Here is a 21,806-nt window from a genome sequence, read left to right as displayed (position 1 = left end):
ACACTTCAGACACTTCAGGATGTGTTGTTGATGGCTACCCTTGCTCTGACTAGGGAACTTTAATCTTCTCTCAATCTCTCCTTTTGACTTGAATCTTGTATACAGCACGTATTTTAGTCGAGGAGAGAATAGGCACCGGAAAAGAGAGGAAAAAAATCTCCACCTTCAATCCAACAACCTCATTCGAATGTCTGACTTCCTGAAATTAATCTGATGTGACTTGAGTTCTGAAAATGGTCCAGAGTTACTGAAAGCATGCAGAGGAGAACTGGAATCATAACAGGAAAGGGATCGAATGAACCCACACCCCCCCCTCTCTAAACACATTCCCTTTTTTGGTGGGCTGTCCCCCTAGCACAGGAAAAACACTAGAGGAGTACTTATACAACCCCTCTCTCTCTTTTTACCTCTTCCATGGCAGAAATGTTGAACTTTAGACACTTCTGAGCATTGAGGAGTGTCTGTGGGCTGGTGCGAAGCTGGATTTTCTCAATGACTTTGACTACAGCTGTCAAGTTTTCTCATTTACATCAGGAGGACTGCGTGTTGGTGTGTGTCTGTGTGTGTGTGTGTGTGTGTGTGTGTCCGCTTCTTGCAGATGTGAAACAAGCCACTGAGGACCGCTGGAAGATAAACCTCAATCACCTTCTGCCTAAAAAGAAAGAACTCAAGAGTTGAAATAGGCAACAACCCACCTGTTACAATAAATCAGTACATTTTTGGCACACTAATGTTTTTTTCTCTGCACAAGGACATCGCAAGTTTTTCTTTCAGTTGAAAAGCCTCATGGCTCAAAGGTCCCAGAGTTCCAGAGTTCCATCCTGTGATTGTCTCTGAAGTGTAGGTGGACAGAGAGTAGGGAGTAGTAGAGCGTTCGAGTCAACCTCAGCAGGAGCTGGTTACAGGGCAAGAGGCGCCTGGTTGTCTGGTCATCTGAGAGCGACCGAAGCCGTCAGTGGGGACCATGTGTGCTGCAGCCTTGGAGGACTACTGTGGGTCCATTTTCTGGGTGAGTTTAACAACCAGAGCTAATACAGCAGAAGGGAGAGACTGGGAGTTGAGGGAAATTGCTTCTTTTTGGTCTTCAGTTGACCTCACTCAGACTCTCAAAAGTGAAAACACTGAAAAACTTGTGTCACACACATATGATCAGTAACCTGTGCTGTGGTTTCACTCAAATGTAACTAGAGAGGTACAAAGGATGTGCACAATAGGACCCGTACACTGTAATACCTTTACAACACAATATCTCTCTATGTTTTTCTGTCATGACATAGAAATTATTACCTCATTGACAGAGACTCAAGAAACTTCTATATTTGAATCTGTTATTCTATGTATGTTTTTATGTTGTGGTGTGGATCCTCTGTGTCATGACATGCTGTAGCTGTGACAGTTATTTATATATAAAAAAAAAAGAAAATTCAGTAAAGAAATGTCTGAGGAAGACTATTATGTTAAAAGACTCATGTGTTTTAGACAGTACTTAAATGTGAAAGCATTTTATGTTTTCAACCCCTGTACACAGTGAGGTCTGAACATGTGACTGTCCTTAAGTAAGACATGACTCAGCATGTCCAGCTGCAGCACATGTTTATGAGCTATAACTCTGGATCCCTGTGACTGTTCACTTCACACTACAAAGTGATGATTTTGTCAATTTGTTTTTTTCTGATGCATTGAACTGAAACTAACAATTATATAACTGGAAAAATAAGTATCTAACAATCATTTCAGTGATTTTGCAAACAAAAATAGTTAAAATGGTATACACGTTCTCTGGTTTGAGATTCGTAAATGAGAGGATTTCTTCTCCATCTGTCATGTTAAAGTGAACACCTTTGGGGTTTGGACTTTTGGTCAGACACAAGACATTTGAATACTTGGATGTGGTGATAAGCAATTTTTCACTTCTTTTGATAATCATTAGCTACAGCCGTAGCTACAGATTTTGCTCTCCTCATGGGGAAATGTATCCACTTAAAGCATCCACACTAATAAACACCTCCTCATGGTTTCCAAAAAAACACATTCACACATCTGTCCATACATTTCCCACTTGAGCTTGTTTTAGTGTGTAAGACAAGGCTTTGTCTTAACAGATTGCTGCTACAGAAGATGACAATAATTTCAGGTGGTTAAAATGTTAATAAATACAGGCTTCTGTACCCAGTCACGGCCTTTTGTTCCTACAACACATTAAACTCTGCGGTGTTCAGCTTGTTTCACACCACGTTCCTGTCAGTCCATTAGTACCTGCCTCTCCATTATGCAGTTCCCCAGAAGTGCACTTTCCACCTGCTGCTGTAAATAGTGAGCAGGGTCTAAGGGTTTAATCACATGTGAGTCGCTGTTGATTAAATTTCTAATTAGGGAGTTGTTGGGTGTCCCCGTGGTATAATATAGCATAAGCTCCAGAGGTACATGGATGGGAGTGTGTTTGTATTGCATTTCTCTGAGATTAGGCGGGCAGCATGATTTTGTAAGGCTTTGTTATCCTTGTGTGATGAATGTGTGTGTGTATGTGTGTTTGTGTGTGCACTTCAGAATGCTTCATATCTGGATAAAGAAGACCCAGATCTCCCGGTATGTGTGGAGCAGACAGTGCTGGTCTGGATCCCTCTGGGTTTCCTGTGGCTCTGTGCCCCATGGCACCTGATGTCTCTCTGCAGAAGGACACAAGTGAACACAAAACATCTGTCCAAGAGCTACCTCTGCAAACAGGTAAGGCTCACAGCAAGAACAAGAAACAAATAAGCACAGTGTTCCAGGCATAATATAAGCGGGAAGCAGACGGAGCTGATTTTAATTACAGTAACAACAACAACAAATACAATCTTAGCACAATAGGTCAAAGATATAATTACTTCATTTCCTTTCTCAGTGGGTTAATTTGCATTTTTTTAAAGATCCAGTTATGTTTTTAGATATATAAAATGTATGGTATATGGCATGGTTTATAATTATAGTCTGCTTGGAATAATAATATTATAATATTCAATTACATAGTTAAATATTCTTAAAATTATGTTTGCTTCTTCCCTCTCTTTAAGGTATCCAGAATCTATGTGCAAATGTTTTAGTTTGAAAAGCTAAAGTGTCTCCTACACCTGCGCTTCCTCTTAAACTAGTTTTGATGACAGAAAACCACACTTGTACTGTATGCATGTGTCTTAAACCAAAATTTGAGGTGAACACTGAGAAATTTTCCCTTCTAGTGTCAAACTCTGCACTTGCATCATTCTGCACAGTGAAGGTCAAACATCCAAGTGGAGCAACAAAAGGCAAAACACACTGACTTCTGTTTCCTCCCCTCAGCTTGTGGTGTCTCTGTTGTTGCTGACGGCCATCGCAGGCCTGGCGGTCACATTAGGAGAGGATTATGGTCCAAGCAAAGACCCACCGTCAACAGTGAAACATTCTGGTGTATACTATGCAAACCCTGTCCTGTTTGCTGTCACATGGGTAAATATAACAGGTTCTACATTGCTTTATCTGCTCTGGAGTTCAAGATGGAAAGATTTTTTAAGTCCTGACATGTCTTCTTTGTTAGATCCTTGTGCTGTTGTGCCAGGAAGGAGTGAGGCGAAGGGAAGGAGCAGTGGACTCCGCCAGTCTCTTCCTCTTCTGGTTGTTCCTTGTTCTGTGCGACATTTTCCCTTTTCAGACCCTCCTACGAGAGGCGCTCAGACAGGTATGAGCAATGCATTCAATCATCAAGTTGGGAGCTAGCCCAAAAACAATTTTCACTCAGACATAATGCAGTCAGTTGATTTCATGCATTTCACCACACCATCTTTATCAGTAATGCACCATTCACCTTTGCACCTCGCTCCCACTTGAACACCTTTCTTCCACCCATCAGGGAGAGATCAGGGATCTTCCTCGTTTCTGCCTTTTCTACATTTCCTTTGGCCTGGAAGTGATTGCCCTTCTTCTCTCTGCTGTGGCTGATATCCCTCCAGAGGCTAAGGAGCTTATGAAAAAGGTACCTAACCACCCTGATGGAAGCATTTTTTTCATACTGTGAAATTCATAATAATGTAACAAATATAATATGCAGAACAGTGTGATCATAATCCATCTGTTTTTTTTGTTTGTTTGTTTGTTTGTTTTTTGTTGTTTTTTTTCTATCCACAGAATCCTGAGGCAGGAGCAGCATTTTTGAGCAGAATCACATTCAACTGGTTTAACAGGTAAGTTAAAAGTTGTCACACTACGAATCCTAGCAATCACCCACAAGTCTCCGCCATGACCTCCAACTTCCCCTCATCTCTCCAGCATGGTGGTGAAAGGCTACAAGCGGCCCCTGGTTCAGGAGGACATGTGGGAGCTGAGCGAGGCAGACAGCACTGCTCACATCAACCAGCGCTTCCAGTATTTCATGCAGCCGGAGCTGGCCGCAGCTCGGGTCCGCCTCCAAACCCAGATGAAGAAGAAACGGGATAAGAGAAGAGACAAAGCCCAGGATGTGGCCTTTGAAAATGGCCTCTCCAACACCCTTGGGAAAGGCATCAGTCAGGATGTGTTGATGATGGTGAGAGTGTGCAGAGAAAAACACTGGACACACACATGTGCATTACATTCTCTATTTTCAAATAGATTTCATTTTTTATTTTTTAGAATTATTGTTGTTGAACATGAATGTCAATGTGTGCTCAAACAATAACTCTCTTCAGGAGGAAAAGGAGAAGAAAGAAGATAAAAAGAAGAAGAAAAAGGACAAAAAGAAGGATGACGAGGACTATCCCAACTCATGGCTTATCACCACCATTTACAAGAGCTTCAAAGGGGTGCTCATCGAATCTGCCTTGTTCAAACTTCTGCAGGACCTGTTGGCTTTCGTCAGTCCTCAACTCCTGAAGTGAGTCAGGTTTTACATAAAATCCTCTCATCAGAGACAGAATATCAGTACTGATTTTCTGCAGTTGTCTCTTGAGCATCTAATTTGCCTTGCAGATGAATATGTGTGTTTTTATTGATTGTAATTTTGAGTTATTTCATTGTTCCTCAAAAAAAAAAAAAAAATAGATGACAGACCTTAAATCTGATGAGTCAGTCTGCATCGCTGTCAACAAAGTAATGCTTTCTGTATACTGCTTCACTCTGTCACCATTCTCTGCAATCATTAACAGAGTCAGTATACTCACAAATACAAACAGTAGGATTAAATTGGTGACAGAACAGAGAAGGCCACAGGGAACTCAGAATAGGAGTTGATTTTTTTTTTCACCTCAACCATGGAGCATAATATTAATTAAATTCACAATGAACAAAATGATTTAAAGAAACAATGCAGTAGTACCAGAGACATCATCTTCTTATACCATAATAAAAAACTTTGCACAGCTCCCTCTGAAGCCACAAAAGGCTTATACCACACTTATTTCACATATGCAATAGTACTCCCCAAAACCTCTAAGCAGACCCCCATGTGTAAAATTAGTGGTGGGGGCTTGTGAATGATCTAAGCCCTTGAGCTTAGCTATTTAATACAATGTTGTTGGTTTAAACATCAACTGATAACACAATGCCTCACAGGGGGAGGGGGGAGGGTGAGAAAAGAAGGAGTAAATAGGAAACAAAATGAGGGAAAATGTGAGAATACTTCACATGACTGAAAGTAAAGATCTCTTTAGACCTGAGAACAAGAGAGATTGTGTATTATAGTAACTAGATCGAAATGAGAGAAGAGATGTTAGGTGTAGAGGTTTCAGCAACAGAGCTTTACAAATGATTAACATTTCCACTTGACTGTAGGGAGGCACAACCCACAGTGATGAGTACGATCTTTGTTGTTTGTGATAACTACATCTCTGTTGAGCTGTCCCATTAACTAACTTTCTTCTGTTTCTAGATTGATGATCTCCTTCACTCAGGACAAATCCAGATATACGTGGGAGGGCTATCTGTATGCAGTGCTGCTGCTAGTGGTGGCCATTCTGCAGTCTCTGTTCCTGCAGCAGTACTTCCAGCGCTGCTTTGTGCTGGGGATGAAGGTCCGCACTGCCATCATGGCTGCTGTGTACAAAAAGGTAAAAACGGGAGCGAAAGAACAATGACATCTCTGTGCTTTACCTCAGACAGAAAATAAACAAGAGAGCGGCTTGTGATGGAACGACACCAGCCACGACATGCGTCAATATGTTGATGTACTGACCCATGAGTAGTCAGTTGTCATTACTGCATTATTAGCAGCCACAACAGCATGGCTGGTACTGTTTCCAGCTTGTGAGTGTGTGTGTGTGTGTGCCATCATGGCAAAATGTGGTCCTGGAGACACCTACTGTAGCAGGAACTACCACAGAGTGCTTTGAGTGGTGTTTCTGCCAAAACTTTACTGTGTGTAGTTGACGAAGATGGGTCTGGTCTGACCTATGAGTGCTGAGTAGACATGTAAGGATGCAGTAATAAGTACTAAATACTCTTCTAATGGTGTAATAATAACTACTGGGCACTCAAGGGTCAGAATTTATTGTTGACAGGCGTAGCGGCTGATGTGATCGCAGCACAAGATGATCTCTACTTTCATGAGTACTCAGTACTCATGGATCAGACCACACCCATCGTAGAATTCAGCCTTCATTTTGATCTTAACTACATGGGTCATGGTTACAATGCTATCGCGTTGACAATCTGTCCACAGACATATACAGTAAATACCTGCCAGGAGGTAGAGCAGGTCGTCCACTAATCAGAAGGTTAGTGGTTCGATTCCTAGGTCCTCCAGTGCACTTGTCATAGTGTCCTTGGGCAAGACACTGAACCCAAACTGAAAACCGATGTATCATTGGTGTGTGTGTTAGTAGAAGTGTTATATATGTATGTTTGTACATGTGAATGTGCTGAATGTGACTAGAAAAGCGCTTCATATGTGCAGTGCAGTCCATTTACCAAGGCAAAAATAATGCCAGGTAATTACCATGCCAGTTCCCATTGTAGGAAATATGTCAGTTGTATGAGTGAAAAATTACGTGTGATAACAACATTCACTAAAAAAAAAAAATTCCTGCCTGGGCTCTTTTAGAGCAATTTCCTGAGCTATTCAATGACTTCTACATTTGGATACAGTAGCTATTAACTGCACATCATCAGTCAAGAGTGTGAATTCTAATAAAAATTATTTATATTTTGTTTCAGTCTGTATCATTTCTCGTTTAAAATTTGCATCTCCTTTCCTTCCCCTTCTCTCCCTGCTGCTCCTTCTTTATCCCTCTTCCAAGGCATTGGTGGTGTCTAATGACACTCGTAAAGAATCAACGGTTGGGGAAACAGTGAACCTGATGTCAGCAGACGCCCAGCGCTTCAACGATGTGACCAACTTCATCCACCTGCTCTGGTCCTGCCCTCTGCAGATCTTTCTGGCCATTGCTTTCTTGTGGCTGGAGTTAGGACCTTCTGTGTTGGCAGGACTGGCAGTCATGGTGCTAATGGTGCCAATCAATGGACTGCTAGCCACCAAGGCCAGAAACTTCCAGGTCAGTAGAATTGCACACACATTGCTGCAGCTTTTGAAAATAGTGTATTTGGTTTAACAAAAATAATATACAACAATTTTAGTTAAAATTTTTACTAAAATAAAACTTAATAATAACAATAACCTTTCTAAAAAGTGGTAAATAGAAGCAAAAAAAAAAAAAAGGAATATTATTTGCAGGCCTCAGAGTACTTTGCTTTCACCTCCAAGTGCAAGTTCTTTATTGCATATTTCCAGTAGATCCCTGTTAATAGTTATTCTTGGTAACAATTTTCACTTATCCCTGTATTATCAGCTCTTCAACAGTTTCCACCATCACATCAAACGTATGCAGAAATGCTCTGCTATATTTAGAGGACACATGAGACAGCATGGAGAGTGATATTTTGTCAGCTCTCGACTCTTTATTATACTGATTATTCAATTCCTATGGAAACTGATTGAAATGACAGAAACTTACAAAGAACAAATGAACTTACAATGAACAATGAATTGGAAATTTTGAAAATTCAAAATTCAAGTTAAAAAACCAACCACTTTCAAGGGCGACAACTCTTGTCTCTACTTCCTGCCTAATAACCACATAATCACAATTTAAGAAACTTAGCTTGTCTTTTACAAAACCTTTGGCTCAAGTCTTTGCACACTGGTATTAAAAATGAATACAAAACACACTGTGATTAAACCACAGTCCATTTACATGGACAACAAGGTTTTGCATGTGGAAACTGACGCTTATTATATTTCCTCTGCAAACAGAAGCATAGAGGCCTGAGCCTTTGTACAAGAAATACCAACTATTAAGAAAATGATGAAGCATGCATCATTAGGGAATGTCAAACGTACAGTTTTCAGACTGTGCATATGTTTTGAACGCTTGTGCAGTTCTCCTTGTTGACAATCATGGTTCCTCTGTATCCAATCAGTTCTATGACGGCCTCTCAATCTTCTATCAAGTGAATGAATTCTTAGATACAGTTTTTTAGCTATGTGACTTTTGCCATCTGCATACAACAGTACAACAATACAAGTACTCAAATTAATTTCTTAGCAGAAAGTATTCTTCCTTGGGTTGGCCTCAGTCCTGCTTCAGAAAAATTTAAATAGCACTTGTTATATGTGGTAATTTAATCCTCACAAGCTGCTTAGACTCTGACAATGGCGTTTAGCTGCTTTATTATTATATATTTTTATCATTAATTATAATTATTATTATTATAATTATTGTTTTTCCATGTTTTTTCTGTCACACAAAATATATTGATAATATTGCTATAATTTGTACTGTATGCTCAACATTTTTTTTCTTTTTTTGCTCAGTGTTAGATTCAAAGTCACCAAAATATTTCCCCAAACCACTAGAAGGGTGTGGGATTTTTTTCAAAACTTTCACACTAACATTTTGACAGTTTTAAGTGTTTAATGTGAAACAGTCAAAAATAGTCCAGTTTTGCACACATGATGTCATTGCCTCGACTTGCGTGAAGGTGTGTATAGCACGTGGTTACTCAGTGGCGCAACCAGTAAGTCCCCCTCTGGGGATACCAAGGTCAGGGGTTCAAAAGACCCTAATGGCCAAAACCCTGCTTCAGGCCTAGGTTTGACCAGGCAAAATTTCAGTAATAATTGATGCTTATGGTATTGAAATGCTTGCATTAAGGCCCTATTTTACATTATCTCTTTTCAGATAGAGAACATGAAGTTCAAAGACAAGAGGCTGAAAATCATGAATGAAATACTCAATGGGATCAAGGTGAGTGCCTTTATTCAATATACTCATAGAGTTAATAGCCCCAGAGTGGTAAGTGGTGTAAGATTGCCACTTCTTCTGCGTTTTTTTTTAAATAAAAAGGTCATGTGAAGTGGTGTGGGCGGGGGAGTCTTAAGTGAAGCTTTTTCCTCAGATCAAAGGCAGACTCTGCAGTTCCTTCTATTATACTGCATCCACCACCTGTGGTTTATTGGCATTGACTACATAAGATATGAATGTTATTTCTCTGTTCCTCCACCCTTCCTTTTCCATGTCCTCCACAATGCCTTCTACTCCCTCGGCCCCCATTTTCGTCTTTCACCTCCCACCAGATTCTGAAGCTGTATGCATGGGAGCCATCCTTCCAGGCGCAGGTGGAAAGCATTAGGGGGCAAGAACTGAATGTCATGAGGAAGTTTGCCTACCTGACGTCTGTCTCTACCTTCATCTTCAGCTGTGCTCCAGCGCTGGTGAGTGCTGTGAAGGAGTGTCACAAAAAGACAAGTAGCGACAGATTAAAGATGATCTCTTTTTTCTCACACTTTTTTTTTTTTTTCACAGGTTTCTTTGGCCACATTTGCAGTATTTGTAGGGGTGAGCTCAAATAATGTGTTGACAGCTGAGAAAGCTTTCACCTCCATCTCGCTTTTCAACATCCTCCGATTTCCCCTGGCCATGCTGCCCATGCTCATCGCTGCCATTGTGCAAGTAAGGGAACAATATCTTACAGTATGAGCACACATACCAAACATATGCCAACAGCCCATTAACCTGTTATTTTGTTGCCTCAGACAACAGTGTCCAGGAAGCGCCTGGAGAAGTTTCTGGGAGGCGAAGATCTCGAAAGTGACATTGTGCAGCATGACCCCAGTTTCAGTATGTTTGCCATTAGCATTCATTCCTGCTCCTCTGCTGAGCAGCAAAGATTATTAACCTCTTTGTTGGTACATGTGCAGTTAATCTGACTTCTCTGTTCATCTGTTTTAATTTGTTAGACTCTGCTGTCAGCGTATGTGATGGTTCCTTTGCTTGGGAAAGAGATGCTGAGCCTCTGCTGAAAAAGTACACCTGTTTTATCAAACACTAAGTTACATGGCTGCAAAAAAACATGTTTGTTATTGACTACATTAACTCTGCATGTGTTTTCCAGTGTGTCCTTAGACATTAAGCCAGGTCGGTTGGTAGCAGTAGTGGGAGCTGTGGGCTCAGGAAAGTCCTCCCTCATGTCAGCCCTCCTGGGAGAGATGCACAGCACCAAAGGCTTTATCAACATTCAGGTGACGCATTATTTCTGTCTCCATATCTGTCTGTCACAATAAAAAGTGTGTTCAGCTAAGGAAATGCAATGTACAGTCAAAAGAAAATCAGAGATGGTTTCAATTGATCCATTTATTGAATTTATTTGACAGTTAAAAAAAACAGCTTATGTCCTCCAACATACAACAAACAACACAACAACAGCAGAATGGCACAGCCGACATGTTCCAAGATCTCTTCATTATATTATTTAGGCTCCAAGTTACTGAGAAAACATCTTTTTTTTTTAAGGCCACTTTGAAGAATTGTTCTGATGTGATCACTGTTAGGCTAGAGGGAAAACTGTTCCACTTTACGGCAGCAAAATGAAGAAACCATCAAACAAAACATAAAAATTGAACTGAACTACCTCTTATTACATTCTAAATAAACACAGCACTTATATTCGCAATAGAGACCACTACATAGAGAGTAGCTCTTCAGTCCATTACAAAAGAAAGTTAAAGCTGATTTCACCTGTTCATCGCAGAAGTACAGTACAAAGCCTTAACTCCACTGACTTGCTCAAAGAACAGTTTTGATCCATATTGAACGGGGAATACCTTTAACCATTTTTGCTCCCTGAGTAAAGCCAATACTGAAGGCTGCCAGAGCATTGTAAGGTCTTCAAAATGGTCTTTGAACAGTGCAGTCAAATAAGTCTTTCTAAGCTTTTCTAAAAAAAAAAAAAAGGAAAAAAAATGTTTTTTTCTCACAAATATGTGTAGGGTTTGGTTTGGATGAAAACCTGTATGAATCCCTTCTTTTTCATGGACGTTGATAATAGTGTGGTTAGAAGAAATTCTGACCCTGATTCTCAATGTCTTTCTCCCCAGGGCTCCCTTGCATTTGTGCCACAGCAAGCCTGGATCCAAAATGCCACTCTGAGGGATAATATTCTGTTTGGCTCTCCCCATGAGGAAAGGAGGCTCCAGGAGGTGATACAGGCTTGTGCCCTGGCCCCCGACCTGGAGCTGCTGGCTGCTGGAGACCTCACTGAGATTGGAGAGAAGGTATGAATCATTGATTCTAGGGTTCAAGGTTTCAAGGATTTGAATATGATTGAATGTATTTGTATTCATTAATATATGTAAAATCATTGTGATATTGATTATTGGTCAAATTGCCTTTTCCTACCACTGTTTTTGCATGTTTTGTGCATTTCACTTGAAATCAGGTGTGGTAATTCCATTTTTTCCAAATGTAAAATTAACTTGCAGAGGCCTTGAGCTTGCTAACAAATCCACAACAAAGAACATAATGGCTGTTCAAATTTTTCTCAAGGTTATGCTACTGTTGCATAATAATGTACTTTCAATTCTGATAAGAAGTTATTTTCTTGTGCTGTTTTTCTCCTCTCCTCTCCTCTCCTCAGGGCATCAACCTTTCAGGGGGTCAGAAGCAACGTGTTAGCTTGGCCAGAGCAGCTTATAGTCAGGCTGATATTTATCTGTTGGACGACCCCTTGTCTGCAGTGGACTCTCATGTAGGAAAGCATCTCTTTGAGAAAGTGATTGGACCCAATGGAATACTCAAAGATAAGGTTTGTACTGAGCCTCAATTCAAGCACTCATCAATATTATTTTTTACTCTTCCAAATAACTAGGATTTGACTAGGGTAGGGTAGGGATTTCATGGTAAAGTGTTGAATACTTGAGTATTGGTAGCAGTGGTTGTAGACAGTTCAGGATTTTTTTCTAATCAAAAAGTCATTCCAGTGATTCCACAGTCTTGCTGGTGAATACACATTGCAGTGCACTTTTGATTTTTTTTGTTGCCCAAAGTGAAATGTGTTTTCGCAGCTGAGGCCCAGTGTGTCTTTATCTGTACAGACTCGTATTCTGGTGACTCATGGCGTGAGCTTCCTGCCTTACGTAGATGAAATAGTGGTCCTGCAGGATGGAGTGGTTTCTGAGACTGGATCTTACAACAGCCTTCGTGCCAGCAGAGGACCCTTTTCTGAGTTTCTTGACACATATGCCAAAGAGCAAAGTAATCAGACCCATTCAGAGTCAGGTAATTCCGCCTTTTTTCACACTGCCATATGGACGTAAGTTACAAAAGTAGCTGACACATCCAAAGAGTGACTGCATTTGTACTACTATGCGATTATGAGTTATGCACAGTGTAGCATTAATAAGATATGCTGCAAGGACATTTCTGGCTTTTCTTTGTATTTGTGCTGATATTTTATACTGATACCGCTCACTCAGTTAACTCAAGGACCGAAAATGTAACAAAGTACACTATTAACACAGAGATTTGAAGACACTGTGTAAAATGTGTGACCATATCTATCCAGATCGTTGCCAGGAAACTGCAGACGTAGAGCTCATCCCTGAAAGAGAGGACACTCAACCTGACTCTCCTTTGGAGGACACGGTTTCTGTTACTCTGAAGAGAGAAACCAGTATCCGCCGCAGCCAGCGCAACGGCAGGTTAGATCACAGTGAAGTGGTGGATAATAAAGCCTGTGGAGAAACATCCTGTGTGTGTTTGTGTTTGTGCTGAGGATTAATGTTGTGGGCAGGGGGCTTCTTGACCAAGTCATCCCTATTACAAGATTTCATGCCCAACAAGCACAATATTTTAGTCTCCCACTAAGCATCTAATCATCCTGTTTTTCTTTGTCTGTTCTCTTCTTCTTTCTAGTGTCAGACTAAGAAAAAATAATTCTTTAAGAAAATCTGAGGATGTTGGTGAATCAAAGAAAGGCCAGAGGCTGATAGAGAAAGAAACTATGGAAACAGGACAGGTAATATAAGTTGTTGGTCTGCCTAAATACTTTTTTAACAGCACAAATGACACAAAATTAGAGCTTGAAAATGTATTTGTGTTGACATTTTTGCTCTTCGATATCCAGGTGAAGTTCTCAGTCTACCTTCAGTACCTGCGTGCAATGGGCTGGGGTTATGCTGCCATGGTCTTCGTGGTTTACTTCATCCAGAACATTGCTTTCATCGGTCAGAACCTGTGGCTGAGTGACTGGACCAATGATGCAGTGGTGTACCAAAACATGACATACCCTGCCTGGAAGAGGGATACCAGGGTGGGAGTGTTCGGAGTTCTGGGAGTGGCTCAGGGTAACTTAACAGTGAAACTCACTACAGTCATACCTTTTTTATTTTGCAAATATTTTCAGATTAATCTCGATTAAATTCAAAGCTAAAGTGATTTTTTTTCTCCCACTGACAGTAAAAACTATCTATGTCTCCTTCATTTATGATCCAATATTTTTTCAGTATTTCATGTGTAACCTGCACATTGAGTTTCTACACATCAAACATATTTTATTAAAGGAGTAGTTGGACATTTGGAAAATAAGTTTTTGCCTCATCTGTGGCACTAGAGCTAGGATGTTATTTGCTTAGCTTATGCTGCGTTCATTTCATATGGGATGGATGGTAGAGATGGCACTTTGGGTTGTATGAGGGTTAAAATACTCTGTATTGATAATATAACATCATATCCATATTATTTGGTTTTAACTACCCGAAGCAACAGACTTGAAGCGTGTGTTTGAGTTTTAGGCCATTCCATTTTGTGAAGCATCAAGTCTGATATAGCAGACAGCTGTACAACCACTTAGTGAGCTGTACTGAACTTTCGACAGAGCCAGGCTAGCTGTTTTCCTGTGTTTCCCCTTCCCCCTAACTCCAGCTCTGTACTTAACACACAGGCAGTGAGAGTACATCTCTCATGTAACTCTCAACAAGAAATTTGAACTATTGAACTTTAAACTAGCTGCCATGAAAGGTTTTACTTGTGTTCTATATTTATCTTATAATATTTTCGTGCTAATTACCCAATTATCCTCTTTTGTTACTGTTAGGTTTTAAGCAATTGATGACAATTTTCATACCATTTAATCTAATTGTTGTCAGAGACAGGATGAACTATATTGAATAGGTGTGTAGGTGATAACACTAAACCCTTTAGGGAACATCAGAATAGAAGAGCTTGAACTGCAGAATCACTGTGCTCCATTGTAGCAGCTGTAACTGATTAACTAACAGGTTATAGGACTAAAGAACACCTGAGGCCAGAGGGTGAGACCCTTTGTTCTTTTTAGCGTAAGATTAGGAACACCACTTGCCTTTTAGGTTTTTAGGTGTCAGGTTTATTAACTTCACTGTAATTTTGGGCCTGATGTTCACATTTGTCCTTTTTTTTTACAGCACAAGCAAAAATGTGTCTTTGTTATTCTACAGTTTTAGATTGGTCTCTATTTAATTTGCACTTCAGTGTTTGTGTTCAGTGTTTTTTATTGTGTTTGAATCGGCAGGCATCTTCGTGTTCCTCGGCACGCTGCTCCTAGCCAATGCCTCGGTCGCTGCATCTCGAATCCTGCACTCCAGGCTACTTAACAACATACTGCGCGTTCCCATGGTGTTCTTTGACACTACACCAGTTGGAAGAGTGGTCAACCGCTTTGCAAAGGTAAGATTTGTTATTTACTTTTTCATTTGTTTTTCATAATTTTTCACATTATCTTCTTTTGTTCCTTTTTTGTTCTTGCTTTCTTTAGTTCTTGCTTTTTGAGGTTTTGGTACCTACGTATTTTTGAAACTGTGATTTTAAGAGGGTTGCTTTACTACGTTTAAGCACTGTAATAAGTTACCTTTACTAAAGACTAACTTTCCTTACACTGGTCCTAAAGGACATTTTCACAATAGATGAAGCCATTCCTCAATCCTTCCGCTCCTGGCTCCTGTGTCTGTTGGGTGTGCTGGGGACACTGTTTGTCATCTGTCTGGCCACTCCCTTCTTCACCATCATCATCATTCCTCTGGCTGTGGTCTACTACTTTGTGCAGGTGAGCTGAACAGAACAGAACAAGCAAAAGAGAAGATTAAAAAACAGAAAAGAGATTTATTTCTTGAAAACTAACAGAATGGAATACAAACAGTAAATGTTAAAAAGAGAAAGGCTTGTTCCTTTTCAAGAGATAACCCAGTTAATGCTTCCATTGATTTCTGTTGTCTTGCCCTCTCTCTATACCTAGCGCTTCTATGTAGCCACTTCCAGACAGCTGCGTCGGCTGGACTCGGTGTCTCGCTCTCCCATTTACTCTCACTTTGGTGAGACGGTATCTGGTTTGTCAGTGATAAGAGCCTACGGCCATCAAGAAAGGTTTCTTAAACACAACGAAATAACTATTGATGAAAACCTCAAGAACGTCTACCCGTGGATAGTGTCAAACAGGTTTGATAATCAACACCAAGTGCACATTCAAACACAAACCATCAACAAACCAAGCACGTTCTTTCTCTAATGGGGTCTGTGAGTATGTGCGTGTATTTATGTGTGCTTTGTTTTACTTTACAGATGGCTGGCCATCCGTCTTGAGTTCCTGGGAAACCTGGTGGTGTTTTTCGCAGCCCTGTTTGCTGTTATTTCTAGAAATTCTCTGGACAGCGGCCTGGTTGGCCTGTCAATATCCTACGCCCTTAATGTCAGTCACTGATGCACTCACATCACACATACACACTTCAGATAAGGCTGATGAAGTAAATGGCAAAAATAATTAGAGTGATAACGACAATGATTCTGGCGAACAATGTTAGCAATGTAAACAGAACCCTCTCTTCTAATGGGGCTTTGCAGGTAACGCAGACCCTCAACTGGCTGGTGAGAATGACCTCAGAGCTGGAGACCAACATCGTTGCCGTGGAGAGAGTGAGTGAATATGCGGAGCTGGAGAATGAGGTATGTTGAATTGAAAGCTTTTCTCTACAATCACAAATCACTCTGGGAACATGACCCCCTACTGGCACATGTTGCAAAAATAGGATATGCACTTTAGTTGCTGACATTTAGTTGCTGAGGTTTAAGTGCTGGGCAGTAACACATTATTTTACCTTTGCCTTTGATTCATTGCATTTTTTTGATAAATGTGATAACGTTTTTAACCCCTCACCCTTTGGTACAGAGGTTTGTAAGGACTTTTTAAAATAGTGCCTTCATATAGCATCATCATTTGGTTATTTATTTGGGTTTATCTTGCCTTTTAATCTGTTCACATTATCTTCTCTTACAAGTAAGTACTTTGCTGATAGACAGGCTAAGGACTGAGGAATAGACAGGCGTATCACAGCTAAACGCGGCAACTATTCTACCATTACACATCTGTTTTGTGTGTGCCTTTGTTTCTGCAGGCTAAGTGGGTGAATGACACTCGGCCATCAGAGAAGTGGCCCGAGGAAGGAAGGCTACAGTTTGAAAACTACAAGGTCCGTTACAGACCTGGATTAGACCTGGTGCTGCATGGAATCACCTGTGACATCGACAGCACTGAGAAGGTGTGTGTGTGTGTGTGTATGTGTATGTGTCAGTATGTGTGACATGTCTATAAGATTTATCAAAGATCAATAGTATTGTGTCATAATGCAGCTAAAATACATCGATTATATATTTATAATAATAATATAAACTGAAATGTTCTGTTTAGCTATGTAGTTGTTGTATATAATCAATTGTAACATGCAAATACATAATAGTAAGGTAAGGTATGTAAAAACCTATATAACCTAGAAAATTAGTTCATCATTAGAATTAGATGTCAAATTGTTTTAAATACTTAAAAATTTGTAACTATGACATCAGTTTTAGCACCTACAAACTAAAAAGAGCAGTTTATATTGCAGCTTCTTTATGATGGTGAAACCAGTCTAAAAGAAAATAACTACATCCGAATTTCTCCTTTGTCCCCTCTCATTTGGGCTCTTTCATCCTTGGAAGAGAATACTGATGTTTTGTTTATTCTAGCCTGGTCTCCACTGCTTTTCTTAGCAACATGCTGGGCTGAAGTGACCTGTTTGTTTTACCCTGGATTTTCTGTTGATGAAGCTTAAAGCTCTCATCAGTCAGGGTTTTACTGTGTCTGCAGCGTGCACACAGGCTTCAGCACAGGACATGCATCTGCAACAAAGCAGAGATGATTGTAACCCCTATATGATAGTAATCTCTCAGAGGGCTTTTGTCTTTGTTTCTTGTATGCTTTATTAGATGGTCTGAAAGCTACAGACACACTCCAAACAAATGATGCTGCTGCTTCTGTAAGCATAAGATTAATGTAATTACCAGGTGTTTTGACACGAGTTTTAAAAGCTTTCACAAACTCAGTATACGCTGCAGCGAGAGTATAAAACTTCCACCTCAAGCATCAAATTAACATCCATATGTAAAGATGTGTCAGCTATTATGTTACATTGTGTATGTTGTGTGCTCTCTCTCTCTCATTGCATCCAGATTGGTATAGTGGGCCGCACAGGAGCTGGGAAATCAAGTCTAACAAACTGCCTGTTTAGAATTATTGAAGCTGCTGAAGGTCGCATCGTCCTTGACAATATAGATATCTCCACAATAGGCCTGCATGACCTGAGAAACAGGCTCACAATCATACCACAGGTATACACAAAAAAAACATACACACTAATCCCCTACACAGCATTCAGTTTTAAAAAAAAGGTACACACTGACCCATCCAATCCTGTGGGTGCAGGATCCAGTGTTGTTCTCCGGGACCTTGAGGATGAACCTGGATCCATTTGACAGATTCAGTGATGAGGATATCTGGAGAGTACTGGAGCTCTCTCATCTGAAGGACTACGTGGCAGGGCTGCAAGAAAGATTACAACATGAAGTCGCAGAGGGGGGAGAGAACCTCAGGTGGGCCATGGACATAATTGCTACTCTCCCACATTACAAAAGATTAAAGATACAACAAATAAGAATATCTGATGATTTGATGATGCAAATGACACAGAACATACCGATGCCCAGTTGATGAGTTATTTTGAATGTTGATTTATAAAACCTACAAATATCTAATAATGTGAAAATCTGATACATTCTATTCCTTCAATTGCTTTCCACCATATTTAGTATTCACTGTCTCTATTACTATCCTTTGCCCTTCAAGCACAGTTGTATTCTGAGTGATCTAATAAAAGATATAGCAGATTTCAGGTAAACAATCAGAGAAACCAAAACCTGCCAGGCTGGACTGCTATGACATCACAAAGTTACAGGAGTCTTGACGGATCATTTTAAGGCACAGTTTCTAAATATGAGCTGTGTATATTTCCTTGTTGACTGAGTGCTTTTATACTTTGACAGTATTAATTTAGCACCTAGATCTGCTTTATAATTTATTTAAGACACGGAAATCTCAATTTCTACAACCTGAGACCTTTAAGGCATTTTGTAAAATTTGCAATCGTGTGTTCATCAAATCGACTGTTGACCAAGTACAAATCCTACCTGATCATACAAACCAAGGCTAATTAAATGAAATAATGTATGTAGAGTGGTGAACTTCAGCATCCTAAAATAACTGCCTTGTCACTAAACCTGTGGTGGGTGTTTTGCACAGCCTAAGCCTAATGGCATGTCAATTCGCACACAGGTGTTTTAGCCACCATGTACTAAAACTTCTTACAACACAGAAAAAAACCCTTCTGTGTGTTTTAAGCAAGAATTAATGACTGTCTATTTGTGGTTTGTTTTCATTTCTGAAATCAACATGTCACTCTCTTCCCAGTGTTGGGCAGAGGCAGCTGCTGTGTCTGGCTCGAGCACTGCTGAGAAAGTCTCGTATCTTAATCCTGGATGAGGCCACAGCTGCTGTTGACCTGGAGACAGACAACCTCATTCAGAATACCATCCGCAAAGAGTTTTCACATTGCACTGTCCTTACCATTGCCCACCGCCTGCACAGCATCATGGACAGCTCCAGGTGAGTTATTGTCCCTTAAAATCTTTTGATGAAGTGTCCTGATCTCACTCCTGTCAATGGTAAATTATTTCTTCCTCCACACTTGTGTTATTTTGTGCATGGTGAGGAGCCCACAAGTACCCTTTAAAACTCAGTGAGGCACATTCTTATTTTCACATGGAGTAATTCCTTACCAAAGTACACAAAATAAAAAATATTATAAAGCCATATAAATGCCATATTTCCCTCCTGCTGTCATACCCCCATATTAAAATGAACAATTTCCTTAAGACTACACCTACGAACATGTAAGAGTTTTATTTGACAAGATAAACTAAACTGAAGTCCACTAACTCAATTATTCCAGAGCTGTCAGTTCATTCATTTGAGCATTTTAGCATTAGCATTTGTCCATGTTGGCTTAAACATGGAAACATTTGGAAGTCAAAGTTGACAAAATAATTTAAACCCAAGGTCACTTGTTACAGAGCTATTTACCATATTGCATGGTCTAAATCAACAAATGGCGTCAGTTGGAATAGAACATTTTAGACATAGACTGTCTATTGTTCTGAGCACTTTTAAGGACAGAATTTTGTCTGCCAATTCCTTGTTATTGCTTAGATTATTTGTCTTTTTTTTCATGCCTTTGTCTTCTCTTTCAGTCCCAAACAATGGGCTAGTCAGTTTCAGTATAAGGTTTCATGGGCCAGGTGTTCCAGCAGTTAGGGTGCATCCTTTGTTGTGACAGAAGCCTAATGGCCACAGCTGTGAGGTCCAAGTCAGCCCCTATATGCACATCTATAAATAAAATCAGACATTAAAAGAGATCTGAGACTTCAAAGTCTACAATATAGACTAGACAAGAAAAGGGGTGAAAGGTGGCATAGAAGCAGGATGCATGAATTTATTCATTCTATTGCACAGATTTTGTAGGCAGTTTACATTTGAGAGTCCATATAAAATACACTTTAAAAGTGCTTCCATTTCAAACAGATTTCATATAATGCATTTAGAGCTTTTTCTTCCCCCTTATACCACCTGCAGGTAAATAAATAATTTCCTTTTTTTTTTTTTTGCAACAACTTCACCAATATTTACTTTCATTTGGACATTTATAAAAATGGCCCATCCATCCTTTTCTCCATTAAAAATACTTATCTATGCTCTGCACCCACTTATTCCTTATCAGGGTTACAACATAAAACAACATTTGAGCAGGAAGTTTATCTCTGTTGGATCCTCCTCTGCCAGCCACTGATAATATGTTGCTCTGCAGGTTACGAATTAATACCTGTGTTCCTCCTCCACAGGGTAATGGTGCTCGATGCTGGGAAAATCGTGGAATTTGATTCCCCGAGCAAACTTCTTGAAAAACAAGGCCATTTCTATGCTATGGCAAAGGATGCGGGGATAACACGAGAAAATATCACAGCCCTCTGATTTTGCACTTTCCTTCTTTTCTTCTTTGTTTTTTTAGGATGATTAAATTCCATAAATTGTTTTTGTTGTTGGATTTTAAAAGCTGGATTGTGCTTTGATTTATGAAATGCTGTAATATTTCTATTTATAGGAAACAACATGAAGAAATCATATTCAGTATGTAAATAATTTTTATATGTGAACAATAAATATTCTTTCTCAAATTATGCTTAATTGTTTTTAATGAAAAGAACCAGCTTGGTTGTTTCAGCTCGTTTAAATTTTAAACCTCTGTGTCACTTGGTCATTAAAGGAATTGTTTGACATACCAGAAGTGGGGATTGATGCCATTCTCATGTCTATACAGTGAATTTGAAGCTGGAATAATGCTGAGGTCAGAACAGGTGGCTGTGTTTCACACACATACACAGTATCTTGCATGTTAAAGCAGGTTAAAGCAGCCACTGTTGCAACCATCTGTACTTGAGTGAGTGTGTGGAGAGAGAGGAAGACAGAGGAAGCAAGGGAGAGACAGTGAGCGAGAAAGAGTCACATGGGGAGAGAATGAGTGAGAGAGGGAAGGAGAAAGACAATCAAAGAGGTGTTAAGTTATGAAGAGGTGCTGGGCTTCCTTCTGCGTTTGATCTCTAGAAGGTAATAGTCCACATTACTGATCCAAAAGGCTACACTTTCATATAGGCCAAATGTAATAGTGCATTAGTGGCTGTAAAACAAGAATCATCTTGATTTTGGAGTTTAATGACTATGCTGGCCGTGCAACAGGTTGTACAGTGTGTGTGTCAGATTTTATTTATACCATCCGACTACCATTAAAAATGCAATGAGATGACTAACAGTTGAATATATTTACAGTGCACTGCTTGCAGTTCCCTCTTAAATGTCATTTTGCCAGATATCCTGACTTGCTATGGAGAAGGGTGGAGGGGAGTAGAAAAATCTTGTATTGTCAAGACAACCAACAGCAGGAGGCATGATGACTTTTATTACTCCCACTGTGTCCAACTCTTCGTACTGCAGCACTGCTTTATTGCCCTCCCAATAGTGACACATTTCAGAGCCAAAGGAATCTGAGTACTGACCACCCTTCAGTCAAGGAAAAGTAAGTTAATTATGTGCGAGAT

At 39.9% G+C, this 21,806-nt stretch overlaps 1 protein-coding gene across 1 annotated transcript; it reads left to right on the top strand.

The window, feature by feature from the left end:
- The first annotated feature begins 361 nt into the window (after positions 1 to 361).
- Positions 362 to 20,888, top strand: abcc2 (ATP-binding cassette, sub-family C (CFTR/MRP), member 2). The gene is made up of 32 exons (XM_071480666.1): positions 362 to 1,009; positions 2,548 to 2,724; positions 3,319 to 3,465; positions 3,554 to 3,694; positions 3,866 to 3,988; positions 4,141 to 4,196; positions 4,282 to 4,537; positions 4,680 to 4,864; positions 5,858 to 6,035; positions 7,224 to 7,478; positions 9,165 to 9,230; positions 9,560 to 9,697; positions 9,789 to 9,935; positions 10,019 to 10,103; positions 10,223 to 10,289; positions 10,378 to 10,504; positions 11,360 to 11,536; positions 11,899 to 12,066; positions 12,356 to 12,539; positions 12,826 to 12,961; positions 13,176 to 13,278; positions 13,387 to 13,606; positions 14,809 to 14,963; positions 15,184 to 15,339; positions 15,529 to 15,728; positions 15,852 to 15,978; positions 16,131 to 16,232; positions 16,682 to 16,825; positions 17,775 to 17,933; positions 18,028 to 18,194; positions 19,069 to 19,263; positions 20,556 to 20,888. Exons 1-32 carry the CDS (start codon positions 965 to 967, stop codon positions 20,683 to 20,685), a joined length of 4,716 nt encoding a protein of 1,571 aa, XP_071336767.1. The 5' UTR covers positions 362 to 964; the 3' UTR covers positions 20,686 to 20,888.
- Positions 20,889 to 21,806: the final 918 nt, after the last annotated feature.

The sequence above is a fragment of the Trachinotus anak genome, unplaced genomic scaffold (genome assembly GCF_046630095.1).
Source record: "Trachinotus anak isolate AG129_WGS33_773 ecotype Australia unplaced genomic scaffold, CSIRO_AGI_Tana_v1 ptg000007l, whole genome shotgun sequence".
NCBI classification, from domain to species: Eukaryota; Metazoa; Chordata; class Actinopteri; order Carangiformes; family Carangidae; genus Trachinotus; species Trachinotus anak.
The sequence above is the reverse complement of the archived record's forward strand: the minus strand, read 5'-3'. Positions and strand labels throughout refer to the sequence as shown.